Raw genomic sequence first — 25,253 nt, forward strand, 5'->3', positions numbered from 1 at the left:
AAGCCACAGGGCACAAGGAGGCTGGGAAATGTTTTATTTGGCTGTGCAGTAGGAGGGTTGGGGTGGCCTGGGGTCAGGGGACAGTGTGGGAATGGACGCTCCAACAGTGTTGGGGCTCGGACATCTCCAAGCCGTAGAGAACTTGCCCAGGTCCCTCTACTTGGTTTCCCCATTTCAGCTCTCAGAATCAAGGTCCATCCTGCCCCCGCATCCTGAGTGGGATTACATGGGTTCTCTGGGGAGCCCTGCACTCATCGGTACCCACCTGGCTTTCTGGGTTTTGCTGATGACAAGGACAGTCTGATCCTACCTGCCTATCTGGTACCAGGCCTCACTTCCAAGCCAAAGCAAGGAAGATAGCCAAGACAGAAGCCGCAGCTGACAACCAGGCTAAGGTCTGGCCAGCAGAGCCGCCTTCTATCCCAGATCTGCCCCTCAACGTCTGCATCGTCAAAGGCAGTCCCCAAACCTGTCAGGTGTCTCACTCATCTCTGCTCTAAGGGCCCTGAAGGAGAACAAAGGGCAGAGGTACAGACAGATCTGGGCAAGCATTCGAGCTTGGGGCTCTCTCCCTGATAACTTTTGTATCCACCTAACCTCAGGCACTGCACCCCTTAAAGGGGTGACCTTGCTGGAGGGCCAGCCTTTGGAGAGAAGAGTGTGGCCCAGACACAGAGGAGGCAGCTGGGGGGCAAAGACAAACAGGTCTGGGAGTGCCTGGCTTCCACCCCCCTCCCCCACACTTCCCGAGCCTGGCCCTTTCTGACAGCTGTTTACCAATTAGGGCTCCGAGGATAGGGGTTCGGGGGGCATCAGGGCAGTGGGGGCCTGATGACGATGCTGCTGTTGGTGACTCTCGGGCCGTACCAGCCGGCCCAGTAGTGAGTGTCCACGCCTCCGTGCTGAAACCAGATGTAGCGGACGCCGGGAGGATAGTTGGAGAATGTGTGTGAAACCTGGGGGGCAGACAGAAGGAGGGAGTATCAGGGACTACTATGTAAGACCTGTCTCAAAAAAAAAAAAAAAAAAAAAAGAAGCCAGGGGGGCAGGAGAGGCTGCTCTGTTGAAGAGCATTGGCTGCTCTTGCAGAGGACCAGGATACAATTCCCAGCCCCTACATGGCACAGGGCAGCTCACAGCCATCTGTAACTCCAGTTCCAGGAGATCTGTCACCCTCTTCTGGCCTCCAAGGCACATAGGCAAAATATACATACACATAACATAAAGATAAACCTTTTAAAAGGAACAACAAAAAATCAGAGCAGGGGATGTAGATTCATTGAAAATGCTTGTGTAGCATGCTTGAAGCCCGGGATTCCATTCCCAGCACCATGATGGCGCATGTCTCTAATTTCAGCACTCAGGAGTCGAAGGCAGGACAATCAGAATTCAAGGTCATCTCTGGCTATGTATTTATCGCCTTAGAGGCCCTCCTGGGATACTTGAGATCCTGTCAGAAAACAACCAAAGAGCTCAGTAAAGTACTCGCCCTGTAGAGTGAAATGTGCAAAGACCAGTGTTCAATCCTCAGCATAAACCAGACGGTGGCAAACACCTGTGATCTTAGCTCTTGGGGCATAAAGGCAGGAGAAGCCCGAGCTCAGGCCGTCTTCTGCTGGGTAGTAAGTTGGAGACCAGCTTGGGCTACATGAGACCCTGTATCAGATAAATCAAAACACAAATAAAACAAAACTAGATAAAGAACCACGTTACTCAGAAAGGGCTGGATTTCACTCAAGGTTCAACTCTCCCTGGGGCAGTTGGCTGAGGACTTGCGTACATAAGGGCTTGACTCATTGGTACTTTTGTTAATAAAGTTTTACTGGAACAGGGCTCACTTGTTGTCTGAAGCTGCTTTCCCACAGCAGCAGCCGAGCTGAGATGCCAGTCCTCGTGACAGAATGTTTGGGTATGTGTGTATGTGTGTTTGTGCATGTGAGTGCAGTGTCCACAGAGGCTAGAAGAGGGTGCTGGGGCTGGAGTTACAGGTGGTTGTGAGTCACACGTGACATGGTGCTGACAACCAAACTGTATGAGCAGCAAGCACCCTTTTTTTTGTTTTTGTTTGTTTGTTGGTTGTTTTTTTGAGACAGGGTTTCTCTGTAACCACCCTGGCTGCCCTGGAACTCACAGAAATCCACCGGCCTCTGCCTTCCAAGTGCTGGGATTAAAGGTGTGCACCACCACTGCCAGCGAAACAAACACTCTTAACCTCTGAGTCATCTCTCCAGCCCTCCTGTTTGCCTTAAACAACTTTAAAAATGACATTTATTTACTGTGCATGTATTTTTTTTTTTTTAGAGACAGGGTTTCTCCATGTAGTTTTGGTGCCTGTCCTGGATCTCACTCTGTAGACCAGGCTGACCTCAAACTCACAGAGATCTGCCTGCCTCTGCCTCCCGAGTGCTGGGATTAAAAGTGTGCGCCACCACCGCCTGGCATGCATGTATGTACATGCACATGTATGCTACAGTGCATGTGTGGCAGTCTGAAGATGTTAGAGTTGACGCTCTCTTTCCACTATGTGGGTCCCAGGGACTGAACTGAAGTCCTCAGGCTTGACAGCAAGTCCCTTTTCCTCATGAAACATTTATCTTGAAGGTCTTTGCCTGGCTTGTTGGTACTGGTGTATTTATTTGTTTATTTAATGTGCATCCTCGGCTGGCCTAGAACTTGCTATGTAGACAGGGCTGACCTTGAACTCACAGAGATTTGCCTGCCTCTGCCTCTGCCTTGTCACAGCACAGCCCACCTTGCCCAGATGTTTTATCTATTTGTTTCTTGTTTATGCATTTATGTATTTATTTTTAACACCAGGTCTCTATGGTCTAAGCTTTGCACTACAAAACTCAAGCTGGCCAGGAATGGTGACACACATCTTTAATACTAGCACTCACGAGGAAGAGGCAGGAGGAATTCTGTGAGTTCTAGGTCAGCCTGGTCTACATATTGAATTCCACAACCGCCAGGACTACCTGGACATCCTGTCTGAAAACAACAACAGAAAATGCAAACTAGCTTGGAATGTACAGTGATGCCCCTGCCTCAGACTCTTAAGTACTAGTATTACAGACTTGAGTCACCACACTAAGATTCGTATCTGGCTTCAGTGGTAGAGCCTAACATGTATGAGGTCTTAGGCTCTGTATCCAATCCCACCAAACAAAGAAAAGAAAGACAGCACACGTGACCATGGTGTAGATAACAGGTGCTTCTCAACTGATGGTGGGCAGGTCCAGACAGACCCACCATATGCTAAAATTGAAGATATATTTGATAAGCCCATTGCCCATTAGAAAAAATATTCTAAGTAGAATGCTGGTGAGCCAGATGCTCCTAGATTTACTGTGGGGTCACACTCCCATTGAAAAGTAAAATTTAAGGTGGCGTGGTCGGGGGAGCTCTGGAGAGATGGCTCAGTGGTTAAGAACACTGGCTACTCTTGCAGAGGATCAGGGTTTAGTTCCCAGCACCCACAACATGGCAACTCCCAACCTTCTGTAAGTCTAGTTCCATGGGATCTGACACCCTCTTCTGGCCTCTGCATGCATGTGGTCCACATACACACAGGCAAACCACCCATACATATAAAATACAAGCAAAGGAATCACAAAAATAAGTTGGGGACTCGTGTAGGGATGATAGATACTAGTATCAGTAGCAGTCATGCCTTCTGGGTATTTCTCCTTCCTTTCCTCTTTTAGGTAGCACATGTGGTTCTAGATGTTGCTATATATGACCTCCTAATCCTCCTGCACCCTCTTCTCAAGAGTTGGGATTACCAGCATGAGCCACCATACTTGGCCCTGAACATTTTTATTTTATTTTTTTGTGATACTGGGGTTGAGCCAGCACATGCTCGGCAGGCATTCCACCACTGAATGTTATCCTCGGTCCTCTTTTTTTCACTGTTTCTAATTTTGAGACAAGGTCTCCCTAAGTTGCTAGGCTGGCCTTTACCCACTGCTGCCTCAGTTTCTCAACACTGAGCATTTCTGGTGGCAAAGCCTTTGTTTATTCTTATTATATATATTTTAGATTTCATTTTATTTTATGTGTGTGAATGTTTGCCAGCATGTACATATATGAACTATTTATGTGCATGGTACCTGCAGAGGACTGTAGAGGGGAATTGCATCCCCTGGAACTGGAGTTACAGATGGTTGTGAGCCACCATGTGGGTGCTGGGATTTGAACCTGGGTCCTCTGCCAGAACAAAAGTGATGGAAACTACTGAGGGCATGTCTTCAGGCCCAGTTATTTATCTACTTTTTTTTTTTTTTTTTACTGGGGATAGGACACAGGGCCTCGTGTATGCTAGGCAGTCTACCACTGAATCATCCTTTCTGGAAATTTTTTTGAGCTGGGGCTCTCCTAGTCTCCCACCCCCGCTGTCTAAGCTGGAAGCTTACTCTTATTTTTCTACTGAAGCAAGTGAGGCTGAGGCTTAGAGCAGCAGAAACCCAGGTGAGAGATGGCAGAGTTCGGGTCTGAAGGTCCCTGTGGGGTCCCTGCCCACATACCTCCCTCCACTTGGCGTCGCTCTTCTGCTGAATCGTTACGGGGTCTGGCTGGAAGGTTCCCAGGGGTGCGTGGGCCGACGACAGGAGCTGAACGCACAGCTGGTACTTGGACCCGCAGTCTGGCCTGGCTGCGAACCTGCAGGTAGAAGAAGGAAGGGTTCATGAGGACCTGGGAGATGGGGGGCAGGGCAGGGGTGGGGCGCCTGGGCGGCAGGCCCCCCCCAGACCCTCGCCCCGTCACTCACCAGTCTTTGACCTCGATGTCCGGTCGGGTGGTGTCCATCAGCTCCTCCCAATACCCTTCAGCCTTGAGGTCCACCACCTGGGACTTGAGGCAGGTGCTGGTTCAGGGAGGGGGAGGGACTGGAGTTCAGCACTGGACCCTGATGTTAGGACTTGGGCTCCCCCCACCCTCAGGCCCTAGATCTTACTAATAGGAAGTCACGAAGTATTTCTTGACCTGGTCATTGGGGAATTCCTTCCGCTGGTCTTTGGAGAGATCTTCCACCTTCCATTCATCACCTCCGTTCACATCCAGGCTCCAGAACTCAAATCCCTCTGTGGGGAGAGCAGAGTCCACCATGCAGGAGGCCCCTCAGGGCACCTTCTCCATGTACCCCTTCCTCTCAGAGGTGGGACCGCCAAGCTGCCTTCCAGCCCTGTGCTTTGTCATCGTAGGTAGCACGTTAGGTGCTACCTGTGTGCACTGGGTGTAGCTAAAGGGCTTCCACGGAGAATCCTGGATGATCAGACTCCTGATGGAGCGTGCTCTGGCAGACAGACCCGAATCTTACTCAGCTCCAGCAGTAATGGGCTGTGTGACCATAGACATGTTTCTTTCCTTCTCTGAGCCTTGGTCCTCTCGTTAGCTAGAATCAAGCATAGAGGCTAATCTGTGGTGGAACATACCTGCCATCCCAGCAGGCCGAGACAGGAGTGCTGTGAGTTCCAGGCCAGTCTAAGCCACATACTGAGTACCAGGCCAGACAGGGCTACGTAGCAAGATAGCAAGACCCTATCTCAAAAAAGCAAAACCAAGGGCAGTGAAATGCCTCCGGGAAAAGCGCTTGTCACCAAGCATGATGACTTGAAGTGGACATCATCTCAGGATCCCACATGGCGGAAGGGGAGAGCTGACTCTTACAAGTTGTCCTCTGACTTTCACACGCGCAGTAGCACGCACAGCTCTCCCCACCCCACACACCTAATACACACATAAATAAAGGTCAAAAGAAAAGGCTCTTGGAGTGCCGGAATAGCTTAGGTTTTTGGGCCACAACACTGTCTCTATTTCTATTATTTCTGTTTCTGTTTCTATTTTTAATAATCCGTTAAAAACATAATACCCAGCGGGGCATGGTGGTGCACGCCTTTAATCCCAGCACTTGGGAGGCAGAGGCAGGTGAATCTCTGAGTTCAAGATCAGGTTGGTTTACATAGTGAGTTCCAGGACAGCCAGAGCTACTCGTGTCCTTATAATAGAGAGACCCTGTAATGCCTGGGGGGCGCTCACCAACCTGAGACAGAGCGCCTGTGTGGCCTGAGCAGGCATCTCCATGACAGGTAAAGTGACCTGCTGACGTCCCACGCAACTTAAGTGAGAAGCTCATTTTTTAGTAAAAGGGGGACCTGTAGGGTCCTGGCCCCTGTTTTGGGTAACTGTTGCCTTGCTTGCTGACCTTGACCTTGATATCCTCCCTATGCTAATTCCCTCCCGGGTTTCACCCTCCTGAATACTTAAGAGAAGTTCCTTGTATGTGTATCCTGCATAATGGGCGTTAACTGCTTAGATGCAAGATTGTAAACCATCGAAGCGAACTTCTGCCCTCCCGGGTTCTCCCATTGTGCTGTAAGCCTGTATTTAAGACCTCCTCCCTCCTTCAATAAACAGCATTCAGCATTAAATAAAAAAAAAGAAAGTTAAAAAAATAATAATAATAGAGAGACCTCCCCAAACAAAACAAAACAAACCATAAAATTCTTCATAATATAGTAAGTAGGTTTGGGCTGTAGTCTGCCCAGCACTGGTCAAGAGCATGGCTATGGGGAGTCAAGGGACGTAGACAGGCAGCTGGAGGATCTGAGTAGCCTGGACTTACTCTGTTACTATGCCCCCCACCCCATGTTTGACGTGCAACAGAAAACAAATTCCTTCCTGCTGTAACTCATCCTCAGGCTACAGCACAGCCTGGGCCCAAGGGGTCCAGATGACTAGAAGCCTTTTGTCTGACCTGCTCTTGAATCTCAATGCAAAGGAGTCTTCACCTCCCATTCATCCATAGGCAAGACTCCTTCTGGGACAGTCCCCATAGGCCCGTGAGGACAGCAGATTGTGGCTTCAACTAGTGTCTTTGACACAATCTGTTCCAATTGGCCACATTTCTTTTCCTAGGGAAGGTTTTAGGAGAGGCTACCCTTGAACTCATGATCCTTCTGCTTGTCTCCCCAGTGCTGGGATTACACTGTTAGCACCATTGCCAACTGAGAAATGACTGGTTTGTTTTGAGACAGTCTCATGTAGCCCAGACTGGCTTCTAACGGATGACCTTGAACTCTCTATCTTCCTGTGTCCACTTCCCAAGTGCTGGGATTACAAATGTGTGCCATCGTACCCATCTGAGAAATGATCTGCAATACACAGTGCCCTTGGCCTCAGTCTACCCATTTGAAGAGAGGGTACATCAATAGTACCTACTTCTAAGCATTATTGGGAGAGGAATAAAGGCCACAATGCAGTCCGCGTTCAGGACATGCCCACTGGTTACCGAGCATGTGTTGTGTTGAGGCAGACACTCTCTGCACCCACCTTCAGCACATGGGTTGTGAAGGAGGTTCCTTCGGAGGCTTCGAAGGAAGTAGAAGATCTTCCAGTCAGCCACCGGCTGGTCCCAGTCCTCGGTGATGAAGCCCTCTCGAAGGCACTTGCGCTTCCAGAGGGTCACCAGGTCAATGAGGTCTCGCCAGAGGCTGCAGACAGGTCGGCAGCGCAGCAGCAGCTGGCGGGCCGGTATGTGGGTGAACAGCTCCAGTAGAATGTTCTCTGGCAGCTCGTTGATGTTGCCTACAGCCATGGCAGTGGCTCCTGGCCTGTTCCTGTGGGGGTTGGAGAAATGCGCTACATACCCAGCCTTCTCCCTGGCACCTGGCATTTCCAGCACCCGGGGATAGAGAGATTCCTAACTCAGCTGCCACTGACTGTCTTCAGAGTCACCGTGGTGCTCTGACCTTCGGTTTTCTCTTCAGCAAGCAAACAGGGCAGAAATGGTACTTCCCTCCAGGGTCACAGGCAGCTCAAGGTGCACATGGGCTAGGGATTTCTTAGTAAATGGTGAGCTCTGATTTCCTCCAACCCCCGGCCCTTAAGGACAACCTCTAAGGTGGCCCAAGGAGCTTCCCAAGGTCACACAAACAGGAGAGGAGGGCGAAGCAGCCCTGGCCTTTACTGAAGGTAGAGTCAGCCATTGTCAATAGGCCGGCAGTCTTTTAGGAAGAGGGTAACAACGGGAGGCCTTGTGAGCGCTCCAGCCAGCCACTCTTCGTATCTCCCATCCCCCAGCGGGGAAAGGGGGAGAGATGATGAGCGGGGGTTATCACTGTCTCAGGACCCGTCACGGAGTACAAAAGGCTCAGTGATGTTCTCAAGATCTCAGAGAATATGACCCGCTTACCTGAGACTGGGGGAAGGTGTGCGGGTGGACAGGAGCCTTCCTATCTCCCTCCCGCACCCCGGTGGTTGGGCTCCAGCCAGAGGCTGCCCGCCCCCGCCCAGGGCCCCTGCAGTCTCACATTTCTTATGCATGACCCTAAAATGCGCTACCAGCTCAAGACGAGATTCAGACCTCTGAGCATCGATTGCCTCCCCAGCCCAGGTCCTCGAAGCCTCACAGTGCAGTGGGGTAAGCCCCGAGGCCTGGGCCTCAAAGGCGTTAGGCCCTCAGGATCGCAGAAAGGCACCCACCTTCCCCCGCTAGGTCCCTGCCCACCGCGTCTTCGTCCCCACGCTGCGTGCTTTCCCTCCCGCGGTCACCTGAGATCCAGAGAGCTGTGCGATTCCGCCAGGCCGTGAGGCTGTACAGCCCGGGCCTGCGTGGCCAGGGATACAGACCTGGCCACTACTCGCCAATGCTCTCCCTGCCGGGGCGCTCAGTGAGCCCCTCCTTCGGTCACCTTCGCTTGGTTGTGCCCTGGCCATGGAACGGCACCCAGAACACGGCCCCGCCCACTGCTCACCAGACCCCGCCCCAACTCCGCCTCACAACATTGGTCCCGCCCTCCCCATTCTCCTTGTCACCCGCGTTAGGCTGCGCTGCGCCAAACCCCCGCTTCTTGGGGCTGAGCCATCGGTGCCAATGGTGGCCCGGGGTGCGACCCGCCCACTGTCTGGCAGACCACGCCCCCGCCCCACCCATTTTTCCTGTCACCCGCGTCTGGTCCTGCTGCCCTACGGGTCTTGGCACTGCGCCTTTCTGTCAGTGTTGGCCCAGGATGCGGCCCCGCCCACAATTCCTCCAGGCCCCGCCTCACCCGCGCACCCCGGGAACGTGCCCCCTCCGCAGCATAGGAAAATTACCTGGGGGGGCGGGAAGTCGCTGATACCCCCAAATCCACTTGGCCTGGCGCCCGCACCCTCTACACCCCAGCTGCCAGACCCCTGGTGTCCTCCCGCAATCACCCTCCAGGCGCACCCGGAGCCCACCCATCCCGTGGCTACCTCTGCCCCTCCCCAGAATCCGGCTCCTCCTGGAAGCCGCACCTTGGGCTCCGGGGGCGCGGGGCTCCCGGCCCCCAGCGCGGGGTCAGAGGCGGGGCGGGGCGCGCGGGGCCTTTAAGAGGCGCGGCAGCACCGACCCGGTTGACGCGGGCAGCTCCAGAACTCGCCACCCGCAGCGCTCCGGCTCCCCTCTGTCGACCACGCTGCAGCGATGGATGGAGATGGTGATCCAGGTAGCTGTAGCCGGCCCGGCTCGCGCCAGACCGGGGAGACAGGGAGGACGAGCGCCCCAGACGGGGCTCAAACTTTCGCGACAGCAAAACCCCTGAGACAGTCTAGGGAGCAGTTTTCTGCCTGGGTCTTGGTGTGGAGGGAGGAGGACGCCTGGGTCTCCAAAATGGCATCGGAGGACGCTGGCATACCAGGCTGCAGACTTCCCGGGGTTTGAGAGCTGGGTTCTTGGAAGCTTTTGCTTCCATCAGCTTCCTTTTGCTAGCTCTGCCTGCCCTCCCTTTCTCATGAGCCTCCGGAGTCCCTGCCGGGTCCCGGGGCTTACCAGCCTCACCTTGCATCCATCGTAGATTCCTGAGGGATTCCCTCCTTTGGAGGGCCGCCTTGGGTCGCGGTAGTGGGCTGCTCCATGGGGACCAGGCTAGTGGTGAGGAAGAGTTGCGCTGCTTTTGACCGATACTCTGGGTCCTCAAGGATCTTTTGTCCAGTCATCTTTCCTGGCACCGAAGACCCCACCCCTTCCCCCTCCAGCTCCCCGATGGGCCTGTAGGGGGTTGCTTGCTGAGTCAGGCTGGGGTGCAAACCTGCCTGCCATGACCCCCCACCCCTTCCTCACAAACCACTTTAGGGGAGGCAAGGGAACAGATGCGCTCTAAGGTGGCCAGGCTTCCTTCCATCCCTGACCCCCCTTCCAACTCCCAATTCCCCATCAATATCATCTCCAGGGCCCCAGAATAGGCTCCTGTTTCCCCCCAGGGCCCAGGAAGTCCCTGGACTCAGGGGCCCAATCCAGGTGAGTGAGTCAGCGTGGGGTCAGCGTCCAGGGCTAGATAACTTTCCTTCAGCAACAATGTGGCAACTTGTGTTCGAGGGGGCGGGGGGGGGGGGGCTGTAATCGGATCTGGGGCCTCAATGCCAGGCCTAGGGGCCAGGAGAGAGGACCGGGTGAGGTGCATCTTTCCGGGGAGCATCAGGTATCCACTGGGGCCCGGGCAGGGCTGGGCTGGTGGTGGAGAGGTGAGGACATTGGGCCCAGCTCTCCAGAGAGCTGTGGGAGGCAGAATGGACAGGGCCAGGGCAGGGCTGGGGTGGTGGTGGAGAGGTGAGGACATTGGGCCCAGCTCTCCAGAGAGCTGTGGGAGGCAGAATGGACAGGCATTTTCCTCTCTGTTTGATGCTGTCCTGTGGTGGGACCTGGGAGGCGGGCTAGGACTCTTTGAGGCCCAGTTCCCTTGTTGCCGATGGAGGAGTAACTCCTACATATGAAAATGTGACCAAAAAGATGCTAGAAATGCAGGGAAAGAATCACCATGGCTGATGGAGAGCTCTCGGTGTGCTCTAAAGAAAGAGGGGAAATCCTGATTCAGCTTTCCAATGCTGTCAGTGTGGGGATTGCTGGCTGTATCCCATTAGAGGAGGTTTGGGGAATAGGCCATCTGTACCCTCCCCTGACGTGGGCCTGCTCCCTGACTGCCTTGGATTTTCAGGGTCCAGTCTTCAGGAACTCTGAAAGAAGCGACTCTATTATCCAGGTTGGCTGGGTCCTCTCCGCACTGGCCCTCTCTCCTTGAGAGATACCAGGCACTCAGTGTCTGCTTACTCAAGGCTTCCATGGCCCAGATGAGGCGGGCTGAGATCCAAGTGATACCCAGCTGCCCATACTGTCCTGGGTGTGCAGTGAACTGACCTCAAGAACTCTGCCTGAGAGACACTGCTTCCTTTCTGGTGTCTCGCCCCTACCATGGGGTCAGGAGTTCCCACGGACTTAGCAGGAGTGGCTGTCTCTGTACCCTTGCTCCTCTGTGGGGAGGGGATGAATATCAGTATGATCTGATGGTCTGGCACAATGATGACCCCATTTCACAGATGAGGAGGCTGAGGGTGAGGGATGGAAAAGGGGGGGAGACTCTTATGCAATCACCCAGTACCTCTTTCTCTGTTGGTTTCCTATCCCCCCCACCCCCCTTACAACACTGGCTGGGTAGAGACAGCTGGATCTCTAGCCTATTGTCCCCACCCTGAGTCCTTGGGTCCTCTACCCCAATATTGCCAGAGGGACCTACACTAAGTCACTTAACATTTTCCAACCTCAGCATTTTCATCCACAGTATCAAACCAAGACCTAGACCGGGCAGTGGAGGTGCATACCTTTAATCCCAGCACTCAGGAGGCAGAGACAGGCAGATCTTCGTGAGTTCAAGGCCAGTCTGGTCTACAGAGTGAGATCCAGGACAGCCAGGGCTATACAGAGAAACCCTGTCTCCAAAAAACAAACAAACAAAAACAAAAACAAAAAAACCACAAAACAACAACATAAACTCAAACAAGACCAGAGTACTAATTCAACAAATTCTTTTGTTGTTGTTGTTGTTGCTTTGGTTTTTTGAGACAGGGTTTCTCTGTGTAGTTCTGGCTGTTCTGGAACTCACTCTGTAGACCAGGCTGGCCTCGAACTCACAGAGATCCACTTGTCTCTGCTTCAAGTGTGCTGGGATTAAAGGCGTGCACCACCACCCCCTGGCTCAGCACATTCTTTTGGTAACACCACAGCTGTTAAAGCTGGTTCCTGTGTTGGACCGAATGAGTTCAAACACAAGCTCCAAGTACTTATAAGTTGGGTGACCCTGGACCTTGTCACCTCTGTCTCTCCATAAAATAGATGTAGGGCCAACCTGGAAGAGGTGGTTTGGGGGTTCAGGAAGTAATTCAAGTGCTCCGAGCAGTATGTCACTCTTGCTAAGTGGTGGTAAAATACAGTGACTCCTGACTCTACGCTGGGGCTAGGCACTAGGAAGTCTCCCAGGCCTGGTTCTTACGGTGGTCAGTCCATTGTACACAAAGGGATTTATTAAACAACCAGACCAGCAACAAAAGCTAGGAAGTCTTTGAATGCTTTTGAGCTTGGACTGTGAGAGGGTATGCTAAAGTTATGTCCAGGAAGGCTCCCCAGAGGAGGCAAGGGACCCTTGAGGTCTAGGAGGGTATTTAGGAGACCTGACCCATAAGTACAAGGACATCAGTAACCCCAGATCCTTGTAGGTGTCTACTACCCCTGTGGGAGAAGCGGCAGCTGAAGGAATTCTTCTGGTTTAGGGGGACTATCTGTGGCTCTACCTCCTTGGGCTTCCTCCCTGGGCACAGTTTAGGGCTCACTCTCCGCCACTCCTGTGTGTGTGTGTGTGTGTGTGTGTGTGTGTGTGTGTGTGAGAGAGAGAGAGAGAGAGAGAGAGAGAGACAGAGAGACAGAGACAGAGAGACAGAGACAGAGAGAGACAGAGAGAGACAGACAGACGGGTCCACTGTGTAGTCTTACTGTAACTCTTTACATAGGGCAGGCTGGCCTTCGCAGAGATACATTTGTCCTCTGCCTCTCAAGTGCTGGGATTGTAGGCAATGCCAGCGAGTCCCGGTTAAGAACTTCTGGCCCCGGCTGTGGTGCCTCAGAGTGGGACGTGGAGGGGTCAGTTTGGAAGTCTCAGCTTTCCCTTACTCCCCGGCCCTCAGAGAGTGTGAGCCACCCCGAAGAGACGAGCCCAGAGGAGCAGCCAGAGGAGGCGGGTGCCGAGGCGAGTGCAGAGGAGCAGCCCCGGGAGGAGGAGGAGGAGGAGGAGGAAGAGGCGGAGGCGGGCGAGTACCTGGCCCAGCTGCCTGAACCGCTGCTGCTGCGAGTGCTGGCCGAGCTGCCAGCCTCGGAGCTGGTGCAGGCCTGCCGTCTGGTGTGCCTGCGCTGGAAGGAGCTGGTGGATGGCGCCCCACTGTGGCTGCTCAAGTGTCAGCAGGAGGGGCTGGTGCCTGAGGGCTGCGCGGATGATGAGCGGGACCACTGGCAGCAGTTCTACTTTCTAAGCAAGAGGAGGCGCAACCTGCTGCGTAACCCATGCGGGGAAGGTGAGGGCCACATATTGGAGTGCCCATTGTCCCTTCTAGAAAACGGCTCTTGGTGCCAGCCCGCTTCAAGATTAAATGAGATGAAGTGCTTGGTGCGATGTCCAGCCCAGAACAGCCGTCTGTTCCCTGGGGAGTCTCTTCCCAGAGTATACACTCTCAGTGAAATGGGGGTGGGACAGGCCCGTGGACACTGGGTCCGGGGGCAGAGTGAGGAAGTGCCTACAGACCCATCATTCATCCTCTGCCCACCGAGACCTTGAGAAAGTACTCACGTCCATTCTGCCTCCCACGGCCAAGGCGAGAGCCAGCCCTGCCACAGCCTCAAGCAGGGGCTGTGTGACCAGGGTGGGACTGTCCGTGTCCCTACAGAGGACTTGGAGGGCTGGTGCGACGTGGAGCACGGAGGGGACGGCTGGCGGGTGGAGGAACTGCCCGGAGACAGTGGGGTGGAATTTACCCAAGATGACAGCGTTAAGAAGTACTTCGCCTCCTCCTTCGAGTAAGAAGAAGGGGCAAGGGGGAGAGGGAGGGGGAAGCGGGGGCCACCGGATCACACGCCTGTTCCCTCAGGTGGTGTCGCAAAGTGCAGGTCGTTGATCTGCAGGCTGAGGGCTACTGGGAGGAGCTGCTGGACACCACGCAGCCCGCCATCGTGGTGAAGGACTGGTGAGCAGCTGTGGAGGAGGGGTCAGGACTAGAGGGGAAGTGGTGGTGGTGGGACCAGCCGTGTACCACACTTTCAGTGTTGTGGCCACAGGTCTGCAAGGGTTGGCAACGGATGGAAATCTATTTCCTGCCTTGAGTTTAAAATGTAAGCGAATTTGTGTGCACTTGCCCTCGCTTAAGGCAAGGCAAGGACACTACCAATAAGTTAAGGCCTGCTTACTCCTTACATGTATACACATATCTATATATACTCCCATTTCTGTGCATGTGGCAGTCCTGACAATATGTACCCCCTAGGATGGCTTTGGTTCCAAGGTTGGGTCTGGCGCATTTAGTCCCTACGTTTGGCTCTGGGGTCCAGTTCCCTCTTCTCTGTGGCCGCAGCTTCCTTATCTGTGAAATGGGAACACTGGGGAACACTGGCCAGGCATGGATGCTGGGCTGAGCAGAGGAGATCTCTGGCAGAGTGAGGTTCAGCAGGTGAGGCCTGCGCCCCGCATTCCCCTGCAGGTACTCGGGCCGCACTGATGCCGGTAGCCTGTACGAGCTCACCGTGAGGCTGCTGTCGGAGCACGAAGATGTCCTGGCGGAGTTCAACACCGGGCAGGTGGCAGTGCCGGAGGATGGCAGCTGGATGGAGGTGATCCTGCAGAGCCGGGGGCGGGGCCGAGGCCGGGACAGTCTGGGTGGAAGCTCCGCCCACGGATCTCCGGCGCAGAGAGGGTGGTCCCGGGCTCGTAGAGACAGCGCCTAGTTCAGCCCGCAATTAGAGCTGGGGTCGGGGCGCTGCGCCCGCGTCGGGTGACAGGGACAGCTTCAGACCTCTGAGGCTGACGCAATACCCCTTCATCCCCAGATCTCCCACACCTTCACCGACTACGGGCCAGGCGTCCGCTTCGTCCGCTTCGAGCACGGAGGGCAGGACTCGGTCTACTGGAAGGGCTGGTTCGGGGCCCGGGTGACCAACAGTAGTGTGTGGGTGGAACCCTGAGCGACCCCCTCCCCAGCCGCCCTCTAGGGGCAGAAGCCTGGGGGTAGAAAGGCCTTAATTTAGTTGGTAGCATCCTCACCAGCCTCGTCCACGCCTTGCCTCTCTCCCGCCCCTTCCTCCAGCCTGGTCCCTGCAGGGAGAGAAGGATTTGTTGCTTTATTGTGGGATGGCTTCCATTTGCATCTCCACGGGCAGTCGCTTCTAGAATGTACGATCCGAGGGGGTTATGGGGCTGCTGCTGGATCCCGAGCACCTAGCATTGTGCCTGCCTCAAAGTGGGCACTCAATAAACATTTGTCCAAAGAAGGAAATAATGAAAGTGCAGATGAGTGGACATCTCCCCCTCCATCGCTCTGTCTCCCAAAGGCCCCTGGCATGGCCTGGAAAAGTACTTGGTGACAGTCCAGCTGCTCGAGTTTCCAGGGGCTCTTGGGTTGGTATGGGGCCAGCTGGGTCTGGGCAGGCCTGCGGGACAAAGGCTAGGATTGTGAGGCTAAGGAGGGGCTGGCTGAGCCTGGCGCCGGAGGACATCCAAGCTGCCCGGAATCCACAACAGGGCTTGGTAAGGGAGTGTGGGGGTGCCTGCCCTCCAGACCCCTCTTGGCCCAGCAGTTAGGCTGTGTCTTGCTGCGTTGTCCCCACCCTCTCTGTAGCAGTTTTGTGGTGGCCCCACGAGGTCTGGATAGACATTCTCTTGGGCCTAGAGATGAAGGCTGTGACTGTGTGTGTGTGTGGTGTGTGTGTGTGTCTGTATCTCTGTGTGTGTGTCTGTATCTATGTGTGTGTGTGCGTATCTATGTGTGTGTGTGTGTTTGTGTCTGTGTGTGTCTATGTGTGTGTGTCTCTGTGTGTATCTATGTGTGTGTGTATCTGTTTATGTATGTGTGTCTCTTTGTGTCTGTGTGTATGTATGTGCCTGTGTGTCTGTATCTATGTGTGTGTGTGTGTGTGTGTGTGTGTGTGTGTGTGTGTGTGTGTGTGTGTGTGTAGTAGAGGGCAGTGGGAGGAAGAAGCTTGGCTGCTCTCTTCATTCATCCTGCTTCACACTAACCTTCCTGGACAGGACAGGGTTGGTCTGGAAGCTGGCTCCTGGCACCATCCTGGGAGGCAGGCTGTGGGAAGGGTGTGTTAGGCTGTGTGTTTAGGCTACTTGCTTTCTGGCATCCCAGCCCCTTCCGACCTTCCGAGAACGCTCTGTGACTGACTGGGGTGATGAAAGTTGTCACCATTGTCCCAATACAGTCATTGTGACCCCAGCTCTGCTTTCATTCTGAGGTTTGGTGCCACCTGCTGGTGAGGTGGGACAGCCCCCTGAGCTGGGGCATGCCTGCCTTGGTGTCTTGACTGACACCTAGTCCTTCCTCTGAAACTCCAGGGCTGTAACCCACAGCCCCATGGGTCTTGAAGTGAGCACATTCTGCCCCTTGAAGAATCAGCAGACTGGACACATGCAGTGAACCCTGGCATGTCTTGGGACCTCCTGTCAAATTACGGCAAAGTCTCTGCCATGGTGCTTTGTCAGCCAGACGGGGAGACACACTTTGACCCCGGGACTTCCTGGTCTACATGTGTGTGTCTGTCACATGTATTCCGGTGCCCACAGAAGAAGACGTTAGATTGACTGGAGTTGGAATTACAGGTGTTTTTGATCTGCCTGACGTGGGTGCTGGAATCTGAACGTGGGTCCTCTGGAAAGACAGCCAGCTTGTGCTCTTAACCTCTGAGCCATCTCTCCAGTTCCCCCACTCACCCCAGTCCTTTCTAAGGGGACCCCAAGTCTGTAGGGGAAGGCAGGGTCCACACCCACCTTCGTTACTAATCACAAGGAAGCAATTGGTGGCCGTGGGCCCAGCATAATGGAAGGAAGCATGAACTCATGAGCTTCTGGGCTGAAATGGATAATAGGTAAGGTGGAGCTTTAGGGCAAAGGACTGGGATGTGTGTGTGTGTGTGTGTGTGTGTGTGTGTGTGTGGCTTACCTGGCTCAGAGGAGGGAGCCCAAAGCATTGAGGTTGGATTTTCTGCCTCTAGACCAAAATGGCTTCTCAGGGGGCAGAAACTCACAGAAGGGAACTGAGGAGTAGGGTGAAGGGTACCCCAGCATGGAGTGAGAGTTAAATTCAGTAGTTCAGAGAGACCAGCTGCCTGACTGAGATGTGGAGGTCAGGGGGTGGGTGCTGCTGGGGGAGGTAGCATGCCTGGGTCATGGCACTTGATGTCCACTCAGAGATGAGAAGAGACATCCCCCTCTAATATGAAACAGAATAAGGTGGCAGGTGGCACCCAGAATCAACGTAGAAATACAGTCCCCATTGGGGAACTATGATCCAAGTTCTTTTTTTTTTTTGGTTTTTCGAGACACGGTTGCTCTGTGTAGCTTTGCGCCTTTCCTGGATCTCGCTCTGTAGACCAGGCTGGCCTCGAACTCACAAAGATCCACCTGCCTCTGCCTCCCAAGTGCTGGGATTAAAGGCGTGCGCCACCACCGCCCGGCCCAAGTTCATTCTTAACCCTCACTCTCAAGGGCAGAGGGGAGGGAGCCTGAGGTGGTGGGGGCGGGAGCTGAGATCAGTGTTCCTCAAGGAAAATCCCACGTGTCAGCCAGCAGGTGGCACCCAAGGGCTCTCTCTGGGCAGCGGAGCCTCTGAGTCGCCTTAGTTCCCTTCTAACAACTTGGTATTTACTACTAGGTCCCAGGCAGAGATCAAACAGGCAGCCTCTGCTGGAATACGCACTGTAGAGAGGGAAGCGTGACCACAGACAACCAAATGGAGGCGTCTACCAACACGGAACGGCACTCTCTCTACACACCAGGCACCCTTTAAGACTTTTGCATGTGACGCATACTAAGTTATAATAGCCTCATGGCGTGGGCAGTTTTCTTTTTATCTGGGCATAGTGGCGTATATCTTTAATCCCATCACTCTGGAGGCAGAGGTAGGTGGATATCTGTGGGTTTGAGGCCAGTCTGGTGTACATAGTGAGTTCCAGACCAGCCAGGGCTACACAGTAAGTCCCTGTCTCAAAACAAACAAACAAAACACAAAACACCCTTCTACACAAAAACCCAAATCAAAACACTAACAAAAAGATAAAATTTAAAGATAATTTTTATTTTCTTTATGTGTATGAGTGTATGTCTTTGGTGTGTAAGCCACGTGCATGTGTGTCCTGGAGGAGAACACCAGATCTCCTGGAGCTGAAGTTACCAGTAGTTATGAGCCTCCTGACATGGGTTCTGGAACATAAACTTGGGTCCTCTGGAAGAACAGCATGTGCTCTTAAGTGCTGACCATCTCTCCAGCCCCTATTATTTCTATTTTTTATAAGTGAGAAAACTGAAGCAGACAAATCAGGAACTTTCATGAGGTCACACAGCCCTCTTGTCCTTCATAGAAGTAGAATTCTACTCAGCTAATCGGGCATTTGACCTCTACAGCACTGTCAACAAAACTGGATTGAGGGTGGTAGTGTCACTTGGTCAAGATGATCAGGAGGGATCTCTGTGAAGTGACCTTTGAAGATGATGAAGAGGACCCAGCCATATGGAGGTCTGGGAGAAGAAGATCACAGAAGCGGCGAACGCAAAGGCCCTGGGGTTGGGAATGAACTTAACTACATATTAGAAAAACAGCCAGCGTGCCTGGAGCTGTGGGCACACAGTTTGGCACGAGTGTAGAGATGTAGGTGGTGAACCGGAGAATCTCCTGAGGACTCACCGTGTACCCTGTGCTATGCAGTGTGCATACTCCAGGAAGAGGGGTGAGGTGAGCTTCCAGTAGGGAGAGGAAGCTGCCGGGAATGGGGGATTAGACATCAGCAGCTTATAGTCTTGCCCATGAAATCACATTTTCAGAGGATACTGGATGAGAGGATGTTAACAGTGGTGATGGTGCTGATGTCACCAGCAGTATCTGCAGTGATGACAGGTGCATGCTGAGGACTCCTGTTCAGAGCTCAGGCTCAGCCCACCCACTCACTAGCCCCTTCTGGAAGACACCATGCATCATGTGTATCAGTCACTGCTCCGTTGCTATAACAAAATGCCTGACAAAGAGCAACTCAGGGAAAGGAATGGTTTATTGTGAGTCACAGTTTGAGGGTGCAGTCCACCAAGGCCTGGAGCAATCCAGCATGGAGGCAGGAGGCGGGGAGCGTGAGGTGACTGGTAGATGGCATCCACAGTCAGGAAGCAGAGAGAGTCAATTGCAGGTGCTCTGCTCGATTTCGCCTTTCACCCTGTCAGGACTCCAAGGCTGTGGGATGGGTCTGTTCACGTGTGGGATGGGGCTGCCCACATTCAGGTCTTCCCACCTCATTTAATCCAGTCCAGAAACTCCCTCACAGACAAGCCCAGAGACTTGTTTTCTAGGAGCTATCAAGTTGACAGTGTTAACCATCGCACCCTCCCATAGGTAGGAGAGACTGTACACAGATGTGCTGGTTACTCACATGGTCAGAGGATAACGGAAGCTCTTTCCAGCTCCTCAGGGATGGTCTAAGTCACCACGGTATAGGATCAGACATGGATTCCTACTGGAGCTCCAGGGAGGAGCTGGGGCTGAAATGGATGTGTCAGGGATGGTGACTTCAAGGTTCTGGCATGGGACATACCCCAGGTTGATTGAACGAGTGTTAGGGGTTCCGAGACATTTTAATTATGGGAGTCACAGGAAGTAAAATGGATTTCCTTTTACATTCCTAGTGATTGTTTCTGTTTAGCAACTTTGTAATGGAAAAATCTCTGTTTTATTAATTTATCCTATGTGTATGGGTGTTTTGCCTGCATCTATGTCCTGATGTCAAGAAGGCCTAAAGAGTGTGTTGCATCCCCTGGAATTGCAGTTACAGATGGTTCCGAGCCTCTATGTGGGTGCTGAGAACTGAACCCAGGTCCTCTGGAAGAGCAGCCCGTGCTCGTAACCGCTGAGCCAAAACCAATTCTCTTTCCTTTTCTAATTTATTTGCCTTGTAAATATGGATTTTGTTGAGGGAAGTAAAAGGCAGTTCCTCTTATGACCACCAGATGGCAGCATCATCAAGGCAGTCTCAGCCTGGCAGCCTCAGAGATGGGATTTGAATCCAAAGCCCAGGCAGACTTCTGGTTGAGGGCTGAGTCTCCATCCTAAAGGGCTGTGCTTTGAAGAGACTAAACCCAGGGGATGTCCCCATGAAACCCTCCCCCTCTCTTTTAGATAGGCTCTTGTGTATCCCAGGCTGGCCCAAGGCTGACTTTAATGTCTGCTTCCCCTGGGTCCACCCTCTGGATCGTGGGATTGCCGGTGTGCCACCATGCCTGGTTTAGGTGGGACTGAAGCCGGGGCTTCACTGGGAAAGCAGTCTACCAGCTGAGCTATTTCTGAGTCTGGGTCATCAGAGGCCCAAGTCTTACAGGATCTACAGATCCAGAAGGGCTTGGGGGTGGTCTTTAGGAGCCCCTCTGCTTCTGCACCCCAGGAGAGCCCTGGGCCTTCTCTGAGCCCCCTCTCCTGAAGTGAACACGGGATACTCAGCCAGATCCGATCTAATCTCCTGTGAGTAATGACTCCACTGTTCCCCCTTCCCCTAAATTAAACCTAATCTTGTGTTGACTCTGCTGAACAGGGAGAATAATGCAGAAGATTAAGACGAGATGGTATTCATTCTCCTCCAACAAAAGCCAATTAATTGCTGGTAGGATTATCTCGCTGAGTTAGAGCTGCTGTCAGCTCCGCAGACAACCAGGATGCTTCTTCAGCTTAGGTCTGTGCTGACGCAGCAGGAAAGATTCTGGGGAGATATAAGGAAGAACTGCCGGATGAGGAAGGAGGTGTGAAGAGGGTGGAACTAGCCATGTGGTAATACTGTAAGCCAGAGTGGAGCTCTGTGGAGCACCCCCTCCCCAATCCCCAAATGCACATCCCATAGTTACTTTCTGAGGCCCAGACACACATCATCTCAGGCCACTTCAATCAGTGAATGTGGGGATCAAGCCTCTTCCCCTCCCCATTCCCCCCCCCCCCCCCCCCCCCCCCCCCGCCTCTCCCAGGAGTCAAGGAAACCATGTATCTAGGGCCAAGAGCACACATTTAGCATAGGCCTGTAATCCTAGCTACTAGGAAGGCTGAGGCAGGAGAACAAATTCAGGGCCAGCCTGGGCTACATAGTGGGTTCATTGTTAGCCTGGACTACAGAGTGAGTTCAAGGCCAGCCTGGGCAACTAGGAAAACTCAGTTTCAAAATTCAAAAGTGACAAGAGGGCCAGGGATGTATCTCAGTGATCTCAGTGGTAGAGCACTCATGCAGCATGTGGGGGGCTCTGGGTTCCATCCACAGCACGGAGAGGAAAAAAGACTAGGGGTTTGCAAACAGACACACCAGGATCTCCCCTGGTTTTGCCTCTTCTCTACAAAGAAGTGATCTGGGATCTCCAAGGTCCTGCCTTGATGTTCCTCAGGCTGGCCTGAGGTCTCAGTAGCTCAGACACTGTGGGCTGTGGGGAAAGAAGGGCCCACAGAGGCGGAAGGGGAGGCTGCCCACACTCATGGGTCTGAGCTGCCGTCAACTAACTTCCTTACGCAGCCCTCCCAGAGACTTCTCTTTGTCATCCTGATGTGTACAGGCAGAAGCTGGGTTCAGAGAGCCCCCCTACTGTATCCTGCAGAGCCATGGGTTCCAAGGGACCCCCCAAAGCAGTGCTCTTTCCCGCAGGGCTGTGGTCCACTTGTCCCGTGGGATGGATGGAGTGATATTTCCAGCAGGTGGGAGGCTGTGGCAGCCTCATCTCTTCTCTCTGGCTCTCAGATGTAGAGCCATGGTGTCAGTGGGATATGTGGTTCCCCTCACAGCCCTGTGGCTCACCTTCTCCTCCAGCTCTGTGGGAAGCCTGCTACCCCATCGGGAGAGCACAGCTTCATTGCCTTTGATCCCTGAGCCATTGATGTTTTCTGAACACAACAAAAGTGTCCCCTAAGTGCAGTTTAACAGTCCAGGAAATGCCACAGCCGTGTGGCTGTGTGCAAAGCACCATTCATCTCCGGACATACTTAATCCTCTCAGTGAACTTCTGAACTATTATCATCCCATTTGGAGGCACAAACAACAGAAGCTCAGAGAGGGCAGCCTGGCTAAGTGTCACACAGCCCCTACTAGGGACGCTGGACCCCGTGGATTCCAATCCCACAGATGAGAAAGAGCTTAGTCAAGAGTCCTGTGTGGGCTGAGGGGCTTTCCGGTGCCCCGCAGACTACACTTAGGCCTGGCCTGGGCCATACACCTGCTCCTGGTGAACCCATTTAGCACCCGAGCGTTTATTAAGCCCCTTCTGTGTGTCAGACACCTCGTTATGCTCCCAGGAGACAACAATGAACCAAAGACCTCCCTGGAAGCTCAGATTGATGTGGGAGATGGATGGATTTTTTTTTTTTTAAGGTGAATTACTACCCACTCTGTGACTCATCTCCTCTGTCAAATGGGGTTGTATAAAGCCCGGAGTTCTTCTTTGGAGGGCGCTTAGCTGGAGGGGTACAGGGAAGAGTAGAACACAAGTCTGTAAAATAGGTATGTGACAGTGGACAGTGAGGGGACAGTCTCTTCCAGTCAGGGAGGGCTACCCGGAGGAGAAGGTGCATGGACCCTCAGCCTCCGAATGCCAGGGGCCAAGAACTTCCTTGTCAGGGAACATCAGCTCCCTGGTCCTTTCCTGGCCACAGGGTCTTCCTAACTCACCAGTATTCTATGGCAGGGGACAGGGACCCTTGTGGGTTTTCTGTCCTTAGGTGGTGATTGAGTGTGGGAGGAGGTGGCCTCAGGGCAGTGGGCAGTGTGTAAGGAGAAGGGCCTTGTTGGGAGACCCCCAAGGAAAGAATCTTAAAGACAGATATCTCAGGGGAAAAAAAGAAAAAGAAAAAGAAAAAAAAAAAAAAACCAAACAAACACGGAAAAACAAGGAAGAGGGAATCAGGCGGGGAAAATGATTTTCTGGGCTGGCGTTTCCAGGGGAATTAAATCCTCTTTCTCGTCACCACCGAGTGAGTGGAATAATCCAATCTACGAGGCGGAAGCCCCCTCCCCTTTATTGCTGCGTCTTTGACCTAACCGTATCGGGCTGCGCTTGAAATCAGACCATCCCGGGGAGGGAGAGCCGGAGGGAGGGAGCGCCAGCCCCCGGACCAATTACTCTGCTCGCCGACACCAGAAAAATGAATTATTCCCCGAAAGCGGCCTCCTCAGCTGATGAATTCTGCACTGCAGAGCTGCGGAGTTCTCCCAAATTGAATCGAAGCTTGGAGAGATGTTTAAAACCAGGTGGAGTGTGTTTTGGTGGAGAGGGGCTCTGACAGCGTTGGGAGGGGAGTGCTTCTGCTGCCGGCGGGGGTCTGGGAGGGAGCGAGGGAGAGCCCCCCTTCCTGCTCCAGAGGTCCCCTGTGCTCTACTGGGGCGGAATGCTTTGTTCCCAGCCCGAGGCTCAGAGAGGCCAGGTTGTCTGTCTGAGGCCACACAGTGAGCGGGTAACCATGGCAACCTGGTACCTTTCCGTCCCTGTCCTCTGGGCCTTGCTGGAAACGCCTCCTCATCCCTCTCCCTCCCTGGGAAGCCCAGATTGAACGCGTTGGCACTGAGCTGGGCCTTCGCATTCTGAATCACTGAATCTATAGCTGTGTGACCTGGGGCACGGAGCGCCATCTCTCTGGGCCTCAGCTGCCTGACCCCGCTCCCAATGAGGCTAAATAAAATCCTAGATTGCCACCCTGGCAGCTACAAATGACAGAAACATTTGTCACTCCAAGTGGCCAAGTGAAGCAAACTTGGCGTATTAGTCAAGAGTCCTCTAAAGGCACAGAATGGATAGGGTTGTCATCTACAGTAAAGGGGATGGACTAGGTCGGCTTACATGCTGTGCTCTGGGTGGTCCAACAGTGACTGCCTCATGATGAGAAGGCTGAGAATCCAGTCGTTGTTCAGTCCACGAGGCTGGGTGTCTCAGCTGGCCCACTCTGGCCTTGGAGTCCTGGAGGATTCCTGGAGACCTATCGATCATTAGTCTGCTTTGAAGCCCTGAAGAAGTTGACTCTAATACCGGTGAAAGAATGCCTCAGTTGCAGGATAGATGAACTTGCCAGCGAGAGTGAAGGCAAGCAGGCTAAAAGCAAAGAAACCTTTCCATGTCCTTTAATGTGGGCTGCTACCGGAAGGTATGGCCCAGATTTAGGGTGGGTCTTCCTGCTTCAAATAATCTGATTAAGAAAATGCCTTTAGCCGGGCGGTGGTGGCGCACGCCTTTAATCCCAGCACTTGGGAGGCAGAGGCAGGCAGATCTCTGTGAGTTCGAGGCCAGCCTGGGCTACCAAGTGAGTTCCAGGAAAGGCGCAAAGCTACACAGAGAAACCCTGTCTCGAAAAACCAAAAAAAAAAAAAAAGAAAATGCCTTTAATCCCAGCACTCGGGAGGCAGAGGCAGGCGGATCTTTGTGAGTTCGAGGCCAGCCTGGTCTACAGAGTGAGATCCAGGAAAGGCGCAAAGCTACACAGAGAAACCCTGTCTTGAAAAACCAAAAAAGGAAAAAAGAAAAAAAAGAAAAAGGAAAAGAAAATCCCTCACAGGAGTGCCCTGAAGCTTGGGTTCTAGTTGATTCCAAATGTAGTCAGGTTGACAATCAAGGTTAGCCATCACACTTGAGTTCACATAATGAAGGAATGACTGTCATATTTATTTATTGTTTATTTGTGTGTGTGTGTGTGTGTGTGTGTGTGTGTGTGTGTGTGTGTGTGTGCTTACAACATGCATATGGAGGTCAGAGGACAATTTGCAGCAAGTGAGTCTCTCCTCCTACCATGGGGTACTGGGGATTGAACCCAGGTTGTTAGGTTTGGTGGCAAGCCCCTTCATCTGCTGAGCCACATCATGAGCCTGTGCCAGTGTGTTGAGGGCTCGGATTTTCTCTGTCTCTCAGTTCTTTGAGGCTTCATCTCAGGCAGACTCACTTGGAATCTGAAAACTCTGTGGCCAAGAGGGCTGAAGAGGAGGATCTTGGGTGCGGGGTGGGTCACAATCTCAAGGTGGAGCTTCACCTCTCCCTATCTTGCCCAGGATGGTATCATTCCACGGCTGGCAGAGTTCTACAGGCGTCAGTCACTCCCGGTCTCTGTTGAGGGGAGTACAGTGTGCTTGGGGCCGGGAGTGAGGGACTATGCCTGGACCCCCTTGGTCTCCCTCTCTAGCCTGCTTCCCCATCCCCCTCCCAGGCCAGAGGAAGAGGGGTTGG

The 25,253-nt window shown here is 53.2% G+C and overlaps 2 protein-coding genes across 6 annotated transcripts; one reads left to right on the forward strand and one right to left on the reverse strand.

Moving 5' to 3' along the window:
* Window positions 1–17: 17 nt before the first annotated feature.
* LOC128097864 (F-box only protein 44) lies at window positions 18–8,310 on the reverse strand. 5 transcript variants are annotated; one of them, XM_052718684.1, is made up of 7 exons: window positions 8,192–8,300; window positions 7,330–7,616; window positions 4,955–5,081; window positions 4,769–4,864; window positions 4,524–4,659; window positions 778–956; window positions 18–505 (listed from the first exon to the last, which is right to left on the reverse strand). In XM_052718684.1, exons 2-6 carry the CDS (start codon window positions 7,592–7,594, stop codon window positions 813–815), a joined length of 768 nt encoding a protein of 255 aa, XP_052574644.1. In that variant the 5' UTR covers window positions 7,595–7,616; window positions 8,192–8,300; the 3' UTR covers window positions 18–505; window positions 778–812. The 5 variants fall into 5 exon arrangements, 4 of the variants coding, with proteins under 4 accessions (XP_052574644.1, XP_052574645.1, XP_052574647.1 ...); XR_008214011.1 differs by lacking the exons at window positions 18–505; window positions 778–956 and adding exons at window positions 1,007–1,450; window positions 1,556–1,656 and having other exon boundaries at window positions 8,192–8,309; XM_052718687.1 differs by lacking the exons at window positions 18–505; window positions 778–956 and adding an exon at window positions 1,008–1,450 and having other exon boundaries at window positions 8,192–8,310.
* A 966-nt stretch (window positions 8,311–9,276) lies between these two features.
* On the forward strand, window positions 9,277–15,334 carry Fbxo2 (F-box protein 2). The gene is made up of 6 exons (XM_052718689.1): window positions 9,277–9,467; window positions 12,970–13,353; window positions 13,723–13,852; window positions 13,924–14,019; window positions 14,530–14,659; window positions 14,876–15,334. The coding sequence occupies exons 1-6, from the start codon at window positions 9,446–9,448 to the stop codon at window positions 15,008–15,010; spliced, it is 897 nt and encodes a 298-aa protein (XP_052574649.1). The 5' UTR covers window positions 9,277–9,445; the 3' UTR covers window positions 15,011–15,334.
* The last annotated feature ends 9,919 nt before the right edge of the window (window positions 15,335–25,253 follow it).

Source organism: Peromyscus californicus, unplaced genomic scaffold, assembly GCF_007827085.1.
Source record: "Peromyscus californicus insignis strain IS unplaced genomic scaffold, ASM782708v3 Scaffold_5__1_contigs__length_169319896, whole genome shotgun sequence".
In the NCBI taxonomy this organism is placed as follows: Eukaryota; Metazoa; Chordata; class Mammalia; order Rodentia; family Cricetidae; genus Peromyscus; species Peromyscus californicus.